Source organism: Ranitomeya imitator, chromosome 3, assembly GCF_032444005.1.
Source record: "Ranitomeya imitator isolate aRanImi1 chromosome 3, aRanImi1.pri, whole genome shotgun sequence".
In the NCBI taxonomy this organism is placed as follows: Eukaryota; Metazoa; Chordata; class Amphibia; order Anura; family Dendrobatidae; genus Ranitomeya; species Ranitomeya imitator.
The window spans coordinates 248,748,426-248,769,081 of NC_091284.1; the positions used below are offsets into that span (position 1 = coordinate 248,748,426).

The following is a 20,656-nucleotide window of genomic DNA, read 5'->3' on the forward strand; positions in this document are numbered from 1 at the left end:
CTTATATGTTACCAGCTGTACTTTTGTTTGCTAGTTTCTGGTTATTTACGTGATCAGTCTTTCATACCGCCAAGCCTGCCATTCTTTTCGAGACTAAGATCTTTTTTGCTATCTTTTTTCTTACGATGATCTATATAAATGCAGTTATTTTGAATTAATTCTTGGGGCAGGTATTGTTTCAAAGGCACAAAGGACAATTTTCCAGATGAGTCTCCAGCACCTACCTCACAATAAAAAATCCCCAGGCCATTTACACCTATTAGGCCTCAGTCAGAGGTCCGGGTGGTCCGAATACGGTCTGCGATGCACGGACTAGCCACAGGGCTGCTGACTCAAACGTGACAGGCCCATAAGTGTCGAATTTGGTCTTGTTGATCAGGGAAACCTGGAGTCTATATTCAACTGACCACGTCTCAAGAACGTTTTCCAATAAAGTACTATTATGCGCTATATTGTGCTACAAAGGACGAAACTGTTCACCTGAGGAAAAATAGATTGGCACAAATCTTATATTTATGACATTTACTGCTATCGTCAATCAAGGCCTATGGATTCCGGAATTATGACACGGGTTTGCAGCCATGCTTTAAGGGTATGTGCACGACATCTTTTTCAGGCGGGTCTCCCTGAAAAACCGCTCAATAAATTACAAAAAGAATGAACCTACGCATAGCAATGTAAAATTACTTGCTTTACATATTTTCCGGGTTCATATTTGTAAAGACGCAAAAAGGTTAAAAGAAGTGACCTGATCGTTCTTCAAGCAGCTTTTGCTCACTATTTTGTAGATAGAAATAATAATAATAATAATTAAAAAAAACACGTCAACAGCGAAGCCACAAAAAACGAGGAAAACGCACCAAAAAAGCCATTTGCCAGAGTTTTTTTGAAGTGTCCAGAGTTTTCACCTGCATCTAAAAGACACATACCCTTATCAAAAATGTTAAAATTGATTAGTACTTGTAGTTTGGCATGTCATTATTTAGTGCAGATACTTGGTGGTGTTACCTTGTGGGGAAAGCCGCTCATCAGGACACTGTTTCTAGCGAGCTCACACATGTCACAAGAGCTCAGCTTCCACACTTGAGTTGCAATGCTGTATTCTTCCATTAAAGGCTCCTAAAAAAACAGACTACAAATTAGAAAACATTTACACAAAAAGAACTAAAATAAAACTTTTAGTTTTTCTGCTGCAGTTTCTCTTAAACTACATGATTAATAGCCCTTTTTTGCTGGTGTTTTTCTTTAGACATAGACCCCAATCCATCACGGCAGGAGCTTTGCACACCAGTCTTGGTAGTGCTCTTGCCTACATGTATCCTAGTCAGACTATTGTGGCAGATTCTTTGCTGCCTTTGACGATTTACAGGGAGCTTGGCCACACACCCCAGCTAAGCCCCACCCAATTTTCAGAGCATTGGCCTGGCGTAACTAAGACAAAATCAGGATTATAGGCCTTCATGAGGTTTTCTCATCCTATAGAGAAGCGTATAGGAAAACAGCTGAAAAATACATTGTGTTCTAAAAAAAAGACTATGAGGGAAAAAATAACAAAAAGGCAAAGTTCACAGGAGTGCATAAAAAAAGTTAGATTTTCATAAAAAACAAACAAACAGACTTTTTCTCATCTGTATGTCAGTTTTTATAGAATTGCAAGACCCAGAGCAGTTGGGTCTTGTAATGTATCTGAAGAAACTGGTTGTTATACAGTTGATCCTTATGGGATCCATTTCTTTTTTTTGCTCACCCATAGACTTAATTCAGCGAGTCTTAACCAAACTCTGGCTGATTAGTGGATGCTGTGATTTGTATATGCCGGCATTTGCTCCCTGTAACAAAAATTGAATTGGATAACATTGGCCCTAGTGCTATCCATATGATGGCAGTTTTCCCACAGACAGCACTCGAACCAAAAATACTATTGTGTTAATGTTGCCAGGCTGTGTTAAACATCATAGAGTACACAGTACAGTACTTTCTGTGTTTCACTACTAACTTACAGCTGACATCTGGCTGCATCAATTGTTTTTTTTTTTTTTTTTGCAAAACACACAAGGAAAAAATAGCAAAAAATGGTATTAGACCATTGAACGTCCTTCTAGGATACCTTTGTGAAGTGAAATTGCAGAGGATCATCTGTGGACAGTGATACGATAAGGCCACGTGACAGAAAATCGGGGAGTGGGTTCCGGTGATAGCTTAGGAAAAGACTATTATTGCTCAGTGGAGACATGGCGATGCCAATCTGTGCCAGGTAGTAGAGATACTGCAACACTGGAGCCTGCAATAGCATGAAAAAGGGGTAACAAATATTGAAGAAAGACACAGAAAAAAATAATATTAGTCAACAGTTTTTAGTTTGCAAGGCCGTGTGCCCACGCTGATTTCGACACTGCGTATCTTCTGTTTATCAACAATGTAGTTTTACAGTTCCAGCCGGGAGGATGGGATTTATAGAAACCTCATACCCACTGCGTTTCTTTCTTCTAAAAAAAATGACCTGCGGTGCATGTTTCAGATTTACAATAGTTTTTTGTTTGTTCTTTTTAACTTTTACGTGCAGATTTTTCGCATAGACTTGCATTAGATGCAAAGAATCCGGAGGTAAAAAAAAAGCACATGCATTTTTAGTACGTATCCGTTGTGGAAACACATTTTAAAAAAGCATGTACCGTAATCCACAGGACTTCATAAATAAAGGTTTGTCAAAGCCAAATACCAGGAAGTATCAAAAACAAAGAAGCTTTAATTTAGAGCATGACCTACCAACAAGAGCAAAAAAACAGCAATAAAAACACACTCAAACCCGTGTGTAAAAAAAACGCAAGCAAACTAATTTTCATAATAGATGCAAAAATGCAACAGAAAATCTGCAACATCAAAAACTCACACAAAGGTCATCATGGGAACGTAGCCTAAGGGCGCCGTCAGACAGCCGTATCACATGAACGGCGGTCGTATCGGACTGGCCATAGGCTCTCCTGACCCGAGAGTGACAGTTGCATAGAAATTCAAACTGTCCCGTTCCTCTTACTGCGCCCTAACATTAACACTTAAAGTGGTTTCTGATTTTTTATTGTAAAATTTTATAAAATGTAATAAAAACTACAATTATTAAAAAAAGCAGCTTTATTTAAAGAATGACATACCAAAAAGACAAAATCTTTTGTGCCAAAAACAAATGTAAAAAACGCACTCAAAAACTTAATGAAAAAAAAATGCAAGCAACCGAAATTCTGCAACATCAACAAATCACCAAAAGTGCACCATGGGATTGTAGCTTAAGACTTTTTGCATTTATTAACAATTGAAATATTTATGAATTACAATGGCAAACCATCCACTCATCTGTAGTCATCATCTGACTTAGATGGAATAAAGGGCCTTCAAGCGAAAGCTCCCTTCCTAAATAGTTAACTACCTCGACCTTTTAGTTTTACAGAATTTTAGGAAAGATTTTGTGCGTACACCATAACAGAAAACTAAAGTTGATTTTCAACTTTAAAAATAAAAAGTATGTCGAGAATTGTATTACAGTAGCCATAAAATCCTCTAAAACATGCTATGAAATTGTCGCTTTTGAAATGGTGTTCAGCGATACAAAGGAAAAAAATATGACTGGCTATGACTAATATGGTATCCATCTCATTCAACTACTGCATTGATCCTGCATGTGCTCACTATATTCTATGTCCGCAAGCAGCTTCTAATGGTACAATCTCTGCTGTCTGTCATCTGCCGCTTTACCATCTAGCAACATATTTTAATGTGCCTGCTAAATCGCTGGTATAATTCACTTGTTGCATTGTACTTAATACTCACTGCTGTATATCCATGACTGGGGACACTCTAGATATTATCTGGTGGAAGGTGCTATAACATATAGATTTAGCCAGGCCCAATATCTTTGATCATCTAGCACCTGGTGTGCTGGCCCCAGCTGCCAAATTATCCCAAACCAGCTCCCACTATCCATCTCTCCTGACCCTGTATTGTGGCCTATAAGTTTAGAAACATTTTAAGGGGTGCATGCAGTGTGGGGCGTATGCACGCATCCCATAAGCAAAGCATCACAGAAGATAAGCATCAAGATAAAGCCGTTATTCCATGTCAGTTAGTCAGGGCAGGAGACAGGTAACCAACACTCTGCTCTCCCTTTCATCCATGCGCTTTATTTCTATCCTCCTGTGCTCCTTTGCCATCCACATTCACCGCCCCATCCCCCCTCATACACATCGGCCCCTCTAGACTTCCCTCTCCCATGTACAGCTCCTATGCACTTCTCACCTTCCTGAAAAACCTCAGCCCATCTTGCCCAAACACATCGCACAAAAAAACTTCTTACAATTCCAGTAACTACTTGCTCTTTATCTCCCTACTCCTACTGATTTCAGGGGCCATCTCTCCTAACCCTGGTCCACCAGCTCCCAACCTCAACCCCTACCCCACCTCACATTGACACCTTACTAACCTTATTAATATTAGCTGCACTCCATCTCCTTCTTTTAATTGTGCCCTTTGGAATCCACGGTCTGTATGTAACAAGCTTCCTTTCCTACACAATTACTTCCTGAACAACTCTATTAATCTTTTGGCCCTCACTGAAACCTGGATTCAGGATTCTGACACTGTCTCCCCTGCTGCCATTTGCCATGGTGGCTTATAAATCTCCTATTCCCCGAGACCTACAAATAGACATGGTGGTGGAGTCGGCATACTCCTGTCCCCACAATGCACCTTCCAGGTCATCCCCCCAGTTCCACCACTCTCATTTCCTTCTTTTGAGGTCCACACCATCAAGCTCTTCCGACCCCTCTCCCTCAGAGTAGCGGTCATATACCGGCCCCAAGGCTCACCCACCCACTTCCTGGACCATTTCTCTGTCTGGCTGCCACACTTCATGTCCTCAGAACTACCAACCCTTATCCTGGGAGACTTCAACATCCCCATTAACAGCCCCACTTCCACATATGGATCCCAGCTTCTATTACTAACCACTAAATTACTAATTACTAAAAGACGGTAACACCCTGGACCTGGTCTTTGTCTGGCTCTGTTCAATCTCCTACCTAAATAACTCACCGCCTCCCCACCTCTGACCACAACATTCTCTCCTTCATGTTCACAATTCTTCGCCCACCCCAGCACTATCCTACCTACCACACAGTCAGAAATCTTCAAGCCATTAACCCTCATACCCCCTAAACTCATCATTGTCCTCAGTCTCCTCTTTTTCCTGTCCTGATCTGGCTGTACATCACTACAGCGACACTCTTGGAAGCACCCTTGATCAAGTAGCTCCCACCACCCTCAGAACCTCCAAGCACAGAGTAAAACAGCCCTGGCTCACATCCCAAACTCGATTTCTCCAGCGATGCTCTAGGAGTGCTGAACGCTTATGGAGGAAAACTCGCACACCAGAAGACTTCATACACTTCAAATTTATGTTAAGAACCTATAATTCTGCCCCTCGCCACACAGACCTACTACACCACCCTGATCTCCTTACTATCCAACAACCCCAAGAAACTTTTTGACACCTTTCACTCCCTCCTCAGGCCGAAAGCACAAACCCCTATCACAGACATTTGTTCTGATGACCTGGCCTCCCACTTGATAGAGAAAATAGATAATATTCGTCAGGAAATCTGCTCCCAGCCCCCAGGGGCAGTGACTCCCAGCCATCCCTGCATTTCTCCTGGCTCACTCTCCACATTTGATCCTATCACAGAAGAAGTCTCCGAGCTCCTCTCTTCTTCTCATCCGACTACATGCACCTCTGACCCCATTCCCTCACATCTCCTCCAGTCTCTCTCTCCAGTCGTCACAACTCATCTAACTACAATCTTTAATCTCTCCCTCTCCTCGGGCATTTTACCCTCCTACTTCAAACACTCTATCATTACTCTATTATTAAAGAAACCCGCCCTAGACCCATCCTGCATAAACAACTACAGACCAATCTCCCCTTCATCTCTAAGTCTTGGAGAGCCTGGTCTACTCACGCCTAACCCATTACCTCTCCACTCACTCCCTCCTAGACCCTTCACAGTCCAGCTTCCGCCCCCTACATTTGACAGAAACTGCACTCATCAAAGTGACCAATGACCTTCTGATAACAAAATGTAACGGTGACCACTCTCTGCTCATTCTTTTCGACCTTTCTGCAGCTTTCGACAGTTGACCACCATCTCCTACTCTCTAGGCTCCAGTCACTAGGCATTAAGGATACTGCTCTCTCCTGGTTCTCTTCCTATCTTTCTGACCGCTCCTTCAGTGTTCTGTTCGCTGGCTCCACTTCATCTCCTCTTCCTCTCACTGTTAGGGTACCTCAGGGCTCAGTCTCAGTCCTTGGCCCCCTTCTCTTCTCCCTCTACATGGCCCCAATTGGACAGACCATCAGCAGATTTGGCTTTCAGTACCATCTTTATGCTGATGACACACAACTATACACGTCCTGACCTTACCCCCGATGTACTACACAATGCCAGTGACTCTCTGTCTGCAGTCTCCAACATCATGTCTGCTCTCTATCTGAAACTCAACCTTTCCAAAACTGAACTTCTTCTGCTCCCGCCCATCTACTAATCTCCCTACATCTGACATTTCCTTCTCTGTGGGTGGCACCATAATAATACCCCTGCAGCAGGCGCGCTGTCTGGGTGTTATGCTTGACACCAATCTCTCCTTCACCTCCCATAAACAATCTCTTGCCCACTCTTGTCACTTACACCTAAAGAACATCTCTAGAATCCGCCCTTTTCTCACCATGGAAACAATAAAAACCCTCACTGATGCCCTGATCCTCTCCTGCATGGACTACTGTAATGCTCTATTAATTGGCCTCCCCCTCACTCGACTTTCCCCTCTCCAGTCCATCCTTTTTTTAAATCAGATAATTTTTATTAATAATATTCAAATTGACAACTACACACAATTGTGTCAGCAAAGGAGAACACACATGTTTACAAACATTTTAAAACAATCCCCCAGTTCCCCACCCTCCCTCCCTTAACCCCTTCCCGACCCATGGCGCCACGTAGGCGTCATGAAAGTCGGTGCCAATCCGACCCATGACGCCTATGTGGCGTCATGGAAAGATCGCGTCCCTGCAGATCGGGTGAAAGGGTTAACTACAATTTCACCCGATCTGCAGGGACAGAGGGAGTGGTACTTTAGCCCAGGGCTTCACCCCCCTCCCCCCCCCTCCCGTGGCTACGATCGCTCTGATTGGCTGTTGAAAGTGAAACTGTCAATCAGAGCGATTTGTAATATTTCACCTAAAAAACTGGTGAAATATTACAATCCAGCCATGGCCGATGCTGCAATATCATCGGCCATGGCTGGAAACACTGATGTGCCCCCCACCCCACCGATCGCCCCCCCAGTCCACCGATCTGTGGTCTGCTCCCCTCCGTCCTGTGCTCCGCTCCCCCATCCTCCTGCACGCTCCCCCCGTACTCCTATGCCACCCCCTGTGCTCCTATGCCCCCCCCCCCTAATACTTACCGAGGCTCCCGGTGTCCGTCCGTCTTCTCCATGGGCGCCATCTTCCAAAATGGCGGGCGCATACGCAGTGCAGCGCAGTTCCATGTACATTTTGATCACTGTGATAAAACCTATCACAGTGATCAAAATGAAAAAAAATTAACTGAACCCCCCCTTTATCACCCCCATAGATAGGAACAATAATAAAATAAAGAAAAATTTTTTTTTTCCACTACAGTTAGAACTAGTGTTAGGGTTAGGGAATGTGCACATGTATTCTGGATTCGTAGCAGTTTTCCATCAGCTTTACAGTTCCATGTAAACCTATGGAAAACCAAATCCGCTGTGCCCATGGTGCGGAAAATACCACGCGGGAACGTTGTGTTGTATTTTCCGCAGTATGTCAATTCTTTGTGCGGATTTCGCAGCGTTTTACACCGGTTCCTCAATAGGAATCTGCAGGTGAAATCTGCACAAAAAACACTGGAAATCCACGGTAAATCCGCAGGTAAAACGCAGTGCCTTTTACCCACGGATTTTTCAAAAATGTTGCGGAAAAATCTCACACGAATCCGCAACGTGGGCACATAGCCTTAGGGTTGGAATTAGGGCTAGGGTTGGAAATCGGGTTAAGATTAGGCTTGTGGTTAGGGTTATGGTTAGGGGTGTGTTGGGGTTAGGGTTTGGATTAGGGTTAGGATTATGTTTAGGGTTGGGATTAGGGTTAGGGGTGTGTTGGGGTTAGGGCTGTGGTTAGGGGTGTGTTGGGGTTAGGGTTGTGATTAGGGTTATGGCTAGAGTTGAGATTAGGGTTAGGGGTGTGTTGGGGTTAGTGTTGGAGTTAGAATTGAAAGGTTTCCACTGTTTAGGCACATCAGGGGTCTCCAAACGCAACATGGCGCCACCATTGATTCCAGCCAATCTTGCGTTCAAAAAGTCAAATGGTGCTCCCTCCCGTCCGAGCCCCGACGTGCGCCAAAACAGTGGTTTACTCCCACATATGGGGTACCAGCATACTCGGGACAAACTGGGCAACAACTTTTGAGGTCCAATTTCTCCTGCTACTCTTGTGAAAATAAAAAACTGCTTGCTAAAACATCATTTTTGAGGAAAGAAAAATTATTTTTTTATTTTCACAGCTCTGCGTTATAAACTTCTGTGAAACACTTGGGTGTTCAAAGTGCTCACCACATATCTAGATAAGTTCCTTTGGGGGTCTAGTTTCCAAAATAGGGTTACTTGTGGGGGGGGGTTTACTGTTTAGGCACATCAGGGGCTCTGCAAATGCAACGTGATGCCCGCAGACCATTCCATCAAAGCCTGCATTTAAAAACGCCACTACTTCCCTTCCGAGCCCCGACGTGTGCCCAATCAGTAGTTCACCCCCACATATAGGGTATCAGCGTACTCAGGAAAAACTGGGCAACAATTATTGGGGTCCAATTTCTCCTGTTACTCTTGTGAAAATAAAAAATTGCTTGCTAAAACATCATTTTGAGGAAAGAAAAATTATTTTTTTATTTTCACGGCTCTGCGTTGTAAACTTCTGTGAAGCACTTGGGGGTTCAAAGTGCTCACCACATATCTAGATAAGTTCCTTGTGGGGTCTAGTTTCCAAAATAGGGTAACTTGTGGGGGGTTTCTACTGTTTAGGCACATCGGGGCTCTTCAAATGCAACATGACGCCCGCAGACCATTCCATCAAAGTCTGCATTCCAAAACGTCACTACTTCCCTTCTGAGCCCCGATGTGTGACCAAACAGTGGTTCCCCCCCAAATATGGGGTATCAGCGTACTCAGGACAAACTGGACAACAACTTTTGGGGTCCAATTTCTCCTGTTACTCTTGTGAAAATAAAAAATTGCGGGCTAAAAAATAATTTTTGAGGAAAGAAAAATGATTTTTTATTTTCACGGCTCTGCGTTATAAACTTCTGTGACGCACTTGGGGGTTTAAAGTGGTCACCGCACATCTAGATTAGTTCCATGGGAGGTCTAGTTTCCAAAATGGGGTCACATGTGGAGGAGCTCAAATGTTTAGGCACACAGGGGCTCCCCAAACGTTACATGGTGTCCGCTAACGATTGGAGCTAATTTTTCATTCAAAAAGTCAAATGGCGCTCCTTCCCTTCCGAGCCCTGCCGTGTGCCCAAACAGTGGTTTACCCCCACATGTGAGGTATCAGCGTACTCAGGAGAAATTGCCCAATAAATTTTAGGATCCATTTTATCTTGTTACCCATGTGGAAATAAACAAATTGAGGCCAAAATAAATTTTTTGTGAAAAAAAGTACTATTTCATTGTTACGGATCAATTTGTGAAGCACCTGGGGGTTCAATGTGCTCACTATGCATCTAGATAAGTTCCTTGGGGGGGGGTCTAGTTTCCAAAATGGGGTCACATGTGGGGGAGCTCCAATGTTTAGGCACACAGGGGCTCTCTAAACGTGACATGGTGTCCACTAATGATTGGAGCTAATTTTTCATTCAAAAAGTCAAATGGCGCTCCTTCCCTTCCGAGCCCTGCCGTGTGCCCAAACAGTGGTTTACCCCCACATGTCAGGTATCCGTGTACTCAGGAGAAATTGGCCAATAAATTTTAGGATCCATCTTATCCTGTTGCCCATGTGGAAATGAACAAATTGAGGCTAAAATAAATTTTTTGTGAAAAAAAAGTACTATTTCATTTTTACGGATCAATTTGTGAAGCACCTGGGGGTTCAAAGTGCTCACTGTGCATCTAGATAAGTTCCTTGGGGGGTCTAGTTTCCAAAATGGGGTCACATGTGGGGGAGCTCCAATGTTTAGGCATACAGGTGCTCTCCAAACGCGACATGGTGTCCGCTAACGATTGGAGCTAATTTTTCATTCAAAAGTCAAATGGCGCTCCTTCCCTTCCGAGCCCTGTCGTGTGCCCAAACAGTAGTTCCCCCCCACATATGGGGTCTCGGCGTACTCAGGACAAATTGTACAATAACTTTTGGTGTCCAGTTTCTCTTTTTACCATTGGGAATATAAAAAATTGTTGCTAAAAGATCATTTTTGTGACTAAAAAGTTAAATGTTCATTTTTTCCTTCCATGTTGCTTCTGCTGCTGTGAAGCACCTGAAGGGTTAATAAACTTCTTGAATGTGGTTTTGAGCACCTTGAGGGGTGCAATTTTTAGAATGGTGTCACTTTTGGGTATTTTCAGCCATATAGGCCCCTCAAACTGACTTCAAATGTGAGGTGGTCCCTAAAAAAAATGGTTTTTTAAATTTTGCTGTAAAAATGAGAAATCGCTGGTCAACTTTTAACCCTTATAACTTCCTAGCAAAAAAAAAATGTTTTTTCCAAAATTGCGCTGATGTAAAGTAGACATGTGGGTAATGTTATTTATTAACCATTTTGTGTCACATAACTCTCTTGTTTAACAGAATAAAAATTCAAAATTTGAAAATTGCGAAATTTTCAAAATTTTAGCCAAATTTCCATTTTTTTCACAAATAAACACAAAAATTATCGACCTAAATTTACCACTAACATAAAGCCTAATATGTCACGAAAAAACAATCTCAGAACCGCTAGGATTCGTTGAAGCGTTCCTGAGTTATTACCTCATAAAGGGACACTGGTCAGAATTGCAAAAAACGGCCAGGTCATTAAGGACAAAAGAGGCTGGGTCAGGAAGGGGTTAAAGCCTTTATAAACAAGAATAGCATAATAGCATACATTGCTTACATAATAAAACAACATCCCACTGGAATCAGTTCCTCTCCATCCAAGGTTTCCAAAGTGTTTCAAAAGTTTTCATACTTTTCCTTTTTTCATAAATACCCTTTTCCATATTAATAACCATATCAGACTGTCTATAAAATTCCTGCAGAGTCGGCGGTACCTCACTCAACCAGTGCCTGGCAATTAGCTTTCGCGCAACATACAATAATCTAGCTATGGCCACTTTATGATGATTTGGAACTCGGATCTCTTCCACATATCCCAAAATATATATCACAGGATCGCTTGCGATTGTACAGCCATACGATTTCCCAATTGCTTCTCCCACCTCCAACCAGTATGAATTCAATCTCGTACATTGCCATAACATGTGTAGAATCCCTGCCCCCTCGGACTGGCACCTAGGACACTCGGAGGTCTGTCTCAGCCCTGCCTTATATAGCCTATCTGGAGTTCTATATACTCTGTGAAGCACATATATTTGCGAAAGTCTACCCGGCTCACTTAATGATAATTGGGGAATATATTCCATGATATTCCTCCCATTTATCCTCCTCTATCCTTCCCAGCTCTTCCTCCCATTTCTCTTTTGCCTTAATAGGGAATCTATTAAGAAAGGTACTGTATATAACAAATCCCTATAAATATCCGAGACTACCCCTTTCGTTCCTCCCGTCGCACAGACATAGTCCACCAGAATGTCTCTATGAATTCCCATATCCATTGTTTTACTCTGCGCAAGATAGGCATGTCTCAACTGTCCATATTGAAACCTACAGGTGTCCTGCAACCCATAACTCTCCTGCAGTGCCTCAAAGGATAACAGTCCTTGTGTGTCCTGAATCTGATTTTAATCAAATTATAATGTAGTGCCAGGGAAAAATCATCAAAATGTGTATCATGTAATACCTTTAAAAATATATTTAATGAAAAAAGTATTAGAAAAAAAAAAACACCTCTCCCAGTGCAAAACAACACAAAACGATAAAGGTCTAACAATAACCCAGTCCATTCACCTCTCTCCAACCTCTCATCTGCTGACCCTGCGCTGCCAAAAAGTAGATCCAGGGATTCGGAAGGGCCAATCCCCCCCATCTTTAGGCCTCTGAAGCAATTCCAGCCTAATTCTTGGCTGTTTCTTCCCCCCAAACAAGTCTCGAAATATAGAGTTAATGGTATGAAACCACTTTAGGGGCAACCAAACGGGGGAATTATGCAATATATACAATAATTGGGGCATAAGAATCATTTTAATTAAGTTTATCCTTCCCACTACTGAGAGATATAACTTGCACCACGCCCCTATTTTCTTCCTAAACCTGTCCAACAATGGGGACGGATTCAGATCGATGTAGCTCGAGAGAGAAAAAGACACTTGAACACCTAAATATTTGAACTGAGAAACCACTGTCAGCTTACTACCTTCCCCTGATATTGGGATGTCAATGCCCTCTTTATCCACTATCAAGATATTGGACTACGCCCAATTGATTTCAAGACCCGATATATCACCAAATGTCTTAAGAATATACATCACACCCTCCAAGGCCTCTCCAGAATTTTCTAAAAAGAGTAACATGTCATCTGCATATAGGGCTATTTTCTCCTCTATCATGCCATACTGGAACCACCTAACCGAAGTCGAGGTCCTAATTGTCTGTGCCAAGGGCTCCACTGCCAACGCAAAAAGCAGCGGAGACAGCGGACACCCCTGCCTAGTCCCCCTATATAAACCAAAACTTCCAGACAACTCACTATTAACTCTCACCCTAGCAGTCGGAGAAGAATACAATAACCTCACCCACGAGATAAAAGTCATCCCGAAACCAAAAAATCTCAAACCCTCCCAAAGATAGCACCATTCAACACTATCAAACGCTATACGTGCATCCAATGATACCACAACTCTATCACCCTAGTTGTCTGACGGCAGCTGCAAGTTCAGGAACAATCTACGTAAGTTTATCGTTGTAGACTTATTTGGCATAAAACCAGATTGATTAGGATGGACCAGATTCTGGACCACACTTGCCAAACGGTTAGCCACTACTTTAGCCAAAATTTTAACATCCGCTGTCAGCAAGGAAATTGGCCTATAGGATTCCGCCAATTCCGGGTCCTTACCTTCCTTTAAAATAACTACAACTGTCGCCTCTTTCATGGACGCCGGCAGCTCTCCCTCCCGTAGCGCCTGATCAAAAACGATCTTTAATTTAGCCACTGAAATATCCAATATATCCAATAAATTCTTATATATCTCAACCGGGAGTCCATCAGCTCCAGGGGCCTTGTTGTTGGTCATTGACATGATAGCAAGTCTAATCTCCTCTTCCGTTATAGTTTCATCCAACCTCCTCCTATCACAATCCCCAATCTTAGGAAGTTTCGCCTCACCCAGGAAGTTTACAATGTCCCCCAATGTAGCCCTCAACCCAGATGAATACAACTGTTCATAAAAACTTCTAAACTCACCCAAAATATCCACTACATCTGTCAACACAGTCCCTTCATCTGTCCTTAGTTTGTACACATATGATGATTCTTTCTGTGCCGCCGTTATCACCGAGAGTAAGTGCCCCACTCTTTCTCATTCCTCAAAAAACTGTAAATTCTGAAAAGCTCTTCTTCTCTCTGCTTTTTTCATATACAACTTATTAACCACTTCCTGGGCTTTCTCTTAGTCTACATTGAGATATCTGTGATGGGCGGTACTCGGACGCGTCCGCTCTTCGCCAGTCGTTACACTGGCTGCCCATTCATTATAGGATCCAATTCAAAGTACTTGTTCTCACCCACAAAGCTCTCCACAGTGCGGCGCCCCCTTACATCTCCTCCCTCATTTCTGTCTATCGGCCTAGCCGATCGCTGCTCTCTGCAAATGACTTGACTAACCTCTGCACTAATCCGTACCTCCCACTCCCGACTCCAAGAGTTCTCCCACATTGCACCAATCCTCTGTGTGGAGATCAGACTGAACTAAAGGAATCCATCTTGTCTTCTTCCTGAGAAATCTCGCTTACAACAAGATACATTTCTGCTGACTTGACATTTCCTTTTATGGAAGTAATCATGTGTGCATTCCTTCTTTCAATAGCAGCCTTTCATTCACCTTCCAGATGATGTAACTTTCTACTGATAAAGACTGGTATAGATTGTTTATGTAAGAGATAGTGAAATATGAGCGCTTGTGCGCATGTCTGTAAAAGAATAATTCTTTTCTATATAAAGGGAGGGCAAAGCCCAGAGAGAGAGATGTGCTCCTGGGCTTCCCCTGTATATGATCACACAATACCTTGTTTGCGTGTCATTTACTCAGGATCCCTACCTCTAGTAAGCCAGGGACTGAGAAGGACTTAACATTTCTTTGGCGCACCGAACAGGGACCCGAGATGAGAGTATTTGCTCGAGATTCACCTGCAGATACGGACGATGGAGATCTGGGATAATGGACGGCAAATGAACTGAAAAACCTGGCCAGGTAAGAGACATTATTAGTTCTCTTTTATCTGCCTTGTATTATCCGAAAGATCTCTATGAGCCGTGTCACGCTGGGTTAGTCTAGTAGTGAGTAGATACCTATAAAACTCGGGTTACTATATTGTATAGATTTATGAGTCCTGTCCCTGGCAGTGTGTGAACAGTGTGAAGGTTGTGGTATGTTGTGAAAGAAGAGCAAAAGTGCGTAGAAAAATAAGCCGAAATAGTTGGGGTATAAGCCTTATACACGGAAGTCAGCCTAACTGGGTCATGTGGTTGCGTCCTTTCGGGGAGACCTCCGCCCATGCTTGACTCTCATTTAAGTGCTTAACCTCCTTCATTTCTGGATAAGGTTTGATAGAATGAGCCCAGGACGCGGGTCCATGAGCCTGGGACAAGTATGCTAACTGACACAGAAAGTTTTGTGATCTGTATGGTGTTGCTGGGTCTGTTTGCGTGCATAATAGCACTTAAGTACATTCTGCACATTAGAAAGAATGGAGCAGATCAGCCCTTCAATATTTTAGCTCCCTAGGAGAGAAGGCAACGAGACATCACCTAGGATAAGTGATTGTCCAAACGTCACCTGGGGTAGAAATAGCTAATATTGAAAAAAAATAAAAAAGAAAAATGGGAAATAAACAGACAAAAACCGTCTTAGGACAAGTGGAAGCAGCAGATATCATACAGGAAAGATGTGGGAAGACAGTCAGAAGTCAGATTAGAAGGGTAAGAGAAAAATTGGGAATTTCAGAAGCACTTATGTTCAGTACAGAATGGGAAAAACTGAGTAAAGAACGAGGTGGAATTATCAAAGACAATGGGTGGGAAGAAATCATACACTGTATGATAGAGGTCTCAAAAACAGCTAAAGAGGAGAATTGGAAGTATGATCCAGACACTTCCAAATGGATTATGGGGAAGGGAAAAAGTTGTGACATAATCCCACCACCTTACCTAGATCCAAAAGCCCAATCATTTGTACCATCTGGAGGAGCAGAAGGAGGAAAACAATTTCCAGCCTTGTATCCCAATCTTGGTGGGGTAGGAGGATGGGTATGTTCACACTGTGGACAACAAAATCCAGATTGGAGAAATGATTGCCTAGTCTGTGGTACACCTAGACATGGCGCTGTACTTGCCCCTGTTAGGGTAGTACCAAGACCCTTTAGGGAACCTGGTGCTGACGGGGTAATGGGAACTAGATATCACCAGACCCGACAGTATTTTCCTTGGTCCCCTGCTGAAGGTATGTCCCTCCTGCATAATGCGCCTGATCCCACTCAATATCCCATCCGATTTGCACAATACATACAACAAATCATGCAGACTCATGCTGGGGTCTGGGCGGACGGGGAAGAATTATGTAGAATGAAAATGTCTCCCGGACTTTTTCAGGAATTATTGACACACCTACAGCCCAATAGACCAGTGGCAGAAGGGGGTGCCTTACAGACAGAAGCATCAGGTACCCAGTTCACAGAGGCATTAATAATTTTCATGAGAGAAAAACAGAGGGAAAGGGGATCTACGGGTGTGATTATGCAGAAATTTGGGCAAAGTATTGAAGAATATAGTCAAGAATTAGAAAATAGCTTTAGGGATGAAGGATTGGATTTGACTGATGCTTCAGTAAGGAGACTTTTTACAAAACAATTAATAGAGGGGCTAGATCCGAAAATCAGAGAAAAATTTAAATCCTCTACTCCAGATTGGAGAACAATTGAACAACCACATATAGTGAAACAACGATGTTTAGGAATAGTCATGGATATGAGAGAGAATCGTAAGCCTGTTAGAATAGCACAAGCTAATACAGGAGGAAGAGTGAGACACAACTTTCCTTGCCACTACTGTAAAAAGCCAGGTCATTTCCAAAGAGAGTGCAGGAAGAAGTTGGCAGATATAAAGTCAGGCAAATTTGTTCCCAGAAATAACCCTCCCCAAACGGACAACCAGCAGAAATCTACCATCATAGATGGTCCCATACCAGATTCAGATTGACTCGATGTGTTACAAACTTCCCTACCAGCTAGAAGACCTATGATACAGGTGAATGTGGGGGGGAGAGAGATTCCATTTTTGATAGATACAGGTGCAACTTCCTCAATTTTGAATCAAGATTTTCTTCCGAATCCGGAAGATATTTCAGAACAAACAACTTTTGCTGAGGGTTATGATGGGGTAATTCGAACACTGCCATATACTGTGCCCCTAGAGGTCTCATTAGGACCTAAATGTTTTGCATCCAGATTTTTGTATGCCAGAGGTGCCCTAACATGTTTGTTAGGAACTGATGTCCTAAAGAAATTAGAAGCTAACATCAATTTTAGGGAAGATGGCACAGTTATACTGACTATCCCTGATGATGCAGAAACATTAGAACAATATGTTAGAATTCAGGCTTTTGAGGATTATGCTGAAGAAAAAGAGTACATCACAGATCTAGACCTCTCAATGGTCCCAGAAACACTGTGGGCACAGGGTGACACCGATGTGGGACTATTGCATATCTCTCCTGTAAAACTATCTGTGCAACCAGGAACTGTTCTCCCACAGCTCAGACAATACCCTGTGAGTGCCCAGCAGGAACTAGCGATTACAAAACAGATAGAGGGATATAAAGAGAAAGGAGTTTTGGTAGAGATACAATCACCTGCTAACACTCCTCTGTATCCAGTCAAAAAGAGAACTCTTGATAAGAGTTCTATGCCCAAATATCGTATGGTACATGATTTAAGAGAAATAAACAAAGTTCTAGATCCAATCACCCCAGTTGTACCCAATCCTCATACGTTACTATCACAGATACCAGCCAGTTCTCAAGTATTTACTGTAATAGATCTTTCAAATGCATTTTTCTCGGTTCCTTTACACCAAGATAGTTGGCATTTGTTTGCATTTACATTTAAGGGCAAACAGTTGGCGTGGACACGCCTTCCACAGGGAATGATACACTCCCCTACTCTTTATTCAAATGCCCTACAAACAGTCCTTCAGAGGTTTGAACCCGAACCACAGGTAGTAATTTTGCAGTATGTGGATGACCTACTACTTTGCTGCCCAGATCTAGAAACTGCAGAAAGGTCCACTGTGAGTTTACTATGTTTTTTAGAAAAAGAAGGGTGTAAAGTGAATAGACAAAAGCTACAAGTTTGTCAGACCAAAGTGGTCTTTCTAGGTCATTGCATTTCTCAAGGTAAAAAGCATCTTACACCACAAAGAACTGAAGCAATAAGACAGATGAATGAGCCTAGAAATCATAAACAGCTACGAGCATTTTTAGGAATAGTGTCTCATTGTAGACAATGGATTATACATGCCAGTCAACTAATGCAACCACTGTATGACTGTGTAAAAAGTGAACCTTATTTGTTGACAAAAGAAGGTCAGATTTCGTTCCAACAATTAAAAGATGCCCTTGTTTCAGCTCCAGCGTTAGGGCTACCAGACTACACCAAACCGTTTCAGCTTATGGCTGCAGAAGTTGATTCCCATGCTACAGGAGTTCTTACCCAGAAGCATGCAGGGAAACAAAGACCAATTGCATATCTTTCAGCAAGGTTAGATCCCGTAGCTAGAGCAGCGCCAACCTGTGTACGTGTAGTTGTTGCTGTCTCACTATTGTTGGACAAAGCATCAGAAATTGTCCTAGAGCATCCACTCACAGTTCAAACTACACATGATGTTTATGGGATATTAAACCAGGTCCAACCAAAACACATTTCCATGGCCAGACATTTGCGGCTACAGTGTTCTTTGTTGCTCCCCTCTACTATCACATTTGCTAGGCTTCAGACTCTCAATATAGCTACACTGCTACCTCTCGAGTCTGAAGGGGGGAATAAGGACACTGATCCACACGCAAATTTTTTCCCTACAGACACACATGATTGTACAGAGCTCATTTTACAAGAAACGGTAGGCTTACCCAATGTATCCGAAACACCACTTCAAAATCCAGATTTAGAGCTGTTTATAGATGGTAGTAGGTTTGCAGATGACACAGGTAACTTCCATACAGGGTATGCAGTTGTGTCAGAATCTGAAACTCTCAAAGCAGAACCACTTCCACCGAAACAGTCTGCACAAGAAGCAGAACTAACAGCATTGATTGAAGCTCTTAAAATAGCTGAGAACCAGACAGCTAATATATACACTGATTCTAGGTATGCACATGGTATTGTGTTTGATTTTGGAGTAATCTGGAGAGCTAGAGGTTACATGACAGCGTCAGGACAACCTGTAAAACATGCTTCTCTGATCAAACAGATCTTAGAGGCTGCACAAGAAACAAAAGAAGTAGCAGTAATCAAGGTAGCTGCACATGTGAGACTCGACACTAGGGAATCTAGGGGAAATGATAGGGCTGATAAAGCAGCCAAAGCAGCAGCTGTCAAACCCTTACAACAGGTTCATACTGTAAACCCCACAGAAAATACTGAAGATAGACTGAGACAAGCACAGGAAGATGCAGGAGAAGAGGAGAGGGACAGGTGGAAAAAGGAAGGGGCAGAAGAACAAGCGGGAATTTGGAAGAAAGATGGACTAATATGTCTACCTAGAGCCTGGTATCCGATTGTAGTTGGTGGACTGCACCACCCTACTCATGTGTCTGCAAATGCAATGACACTACTGGCAAAGCAAGTCTGGTTGGCTCCAGGTTTTGGCAACTATGCAAGAGACTATTGTGCTGCATGCGCTATATGCCTGGCACATAATCCCGGACAGACAACAAAGACCCCTATGAAGCACCACGTCCGACCTCTCTACCCGTTTCAGCGATTACAAATAGACTTTATCCAGCTGCCAAAAAGTAATGGGTATGAGTATGTGTTGGTATGTGTGGACATGTTCTCGGGGTGGCCAGAGGCCTATCCAGTTCGGAAGGCTTCAGCTAAAAACACTGCTGTAAAGCTAGTTGCCGAACTGATACCCCGTTACGGTCTCCCTGAAGTGATCGAGTCAGATAGGGGTACTCATTTCACTGGAGAAATATTTCAAAATGTACTGAAAATGTTGGGTGTTGAAAGTCAGTTACACACTCCGTACTATCCTCAAAGTTCTGGTAAGGTGGAACGCATGAATGGAACTTTAAAATTAAAAATACAGAAAGCCATGGCTGAAACAGGAAAGCCTTGGACAGAATGCCTTCCACTGGCCCTTTACTCAATACGCAATACCCCAAGGGGTAAGACTAAACTGTCTCCATATGAAATTTTGTTTGGCAGGACTGCCAATTTAGGATGTTATTTTCCACAGCAACTTGTGTTAAATATTGAGTCATTGACTTCTTATGTGCAAAATCTTCAGAAACAATTAACTAAGGTGCATGCACAAGTTTTTGCTTCCCTTCCAGATCCTGACAACACAGAAGGAAGTCACAAGTTGGAACCAGGTGATCAAGTCTATGTAAAAAGACACACCAGAAAGGCTCTAGAACCAAGGTTTGACGGACCCTTCCAAGTCCTGTTGACAACACCTACATCAGTCAAGCTTGAAGGAAAGGCATCATGGATACATGCAAGCCATTGCAAGAAAAGCAGTATAAACTCATGATATTGATGTTAATAATGATAACCTCAACGGAGGCGTGGGATAGACTGAATTCTCTAGCCCCTTTGAACAATAGATTCGTACAACATCATAGAAAATTAGTGCATGACTTGTTAAACAATACACAAACCCTGACAGATTGTTGGATCTGTACCCATTCGCCGGTATCAGCCACAAGTATACCTTTTCTAGCAGTTCCCGTATTAGCAGAAGAAATATTCGCTTGGCCTAATTGTTCAGACAACCTGGCCAACAACCAAATTGGTAATGCTAGGCTGTGGAATACTACAATCGCCATACCAATTGTGGGATGGGTAGAATTTCCTTGGTGGCAGGGTAATCTCTCAGGGAGTAACACACATCTACAATATTTAGCATTTAGGGGAGGAAAATGGGTACCTAGAAATAAGACTGGATTA

General features: G+C 42.8%; 1 protein-coding gene across 7 annotated transcripts in view; it reads right to left on the reverse strand.

The window, feature by feature from the left end:
- Window positions 1-20,656, reverse strand: part of AMPD2 (adenosine monophosphate deaminase 2) — a 285,686-nt gene that overhangs the window by 14,499 nt on the left and 250,531 nt on the right. For all 7 annotated transcript variants that reach the window (XM_069756340.1, XM_069756336.1, XM_069756335.1 and 4 more), the window contains 2 exons: window positions 2,108-2,281; window positions 1,009-1,119 (listed from right to left, as the gene is read on the reverse strand). In XM_069756340.1, coding sequence (XP_069612441.1) covers window positions 1,009-1,119; window positions 2,108-2,281 — 285 coding nt within the window. The remainder of the gene's footprint in view (window positions 1-1,008; window positions 1,120-2,107; window positions 2,282-20,656) is intronic.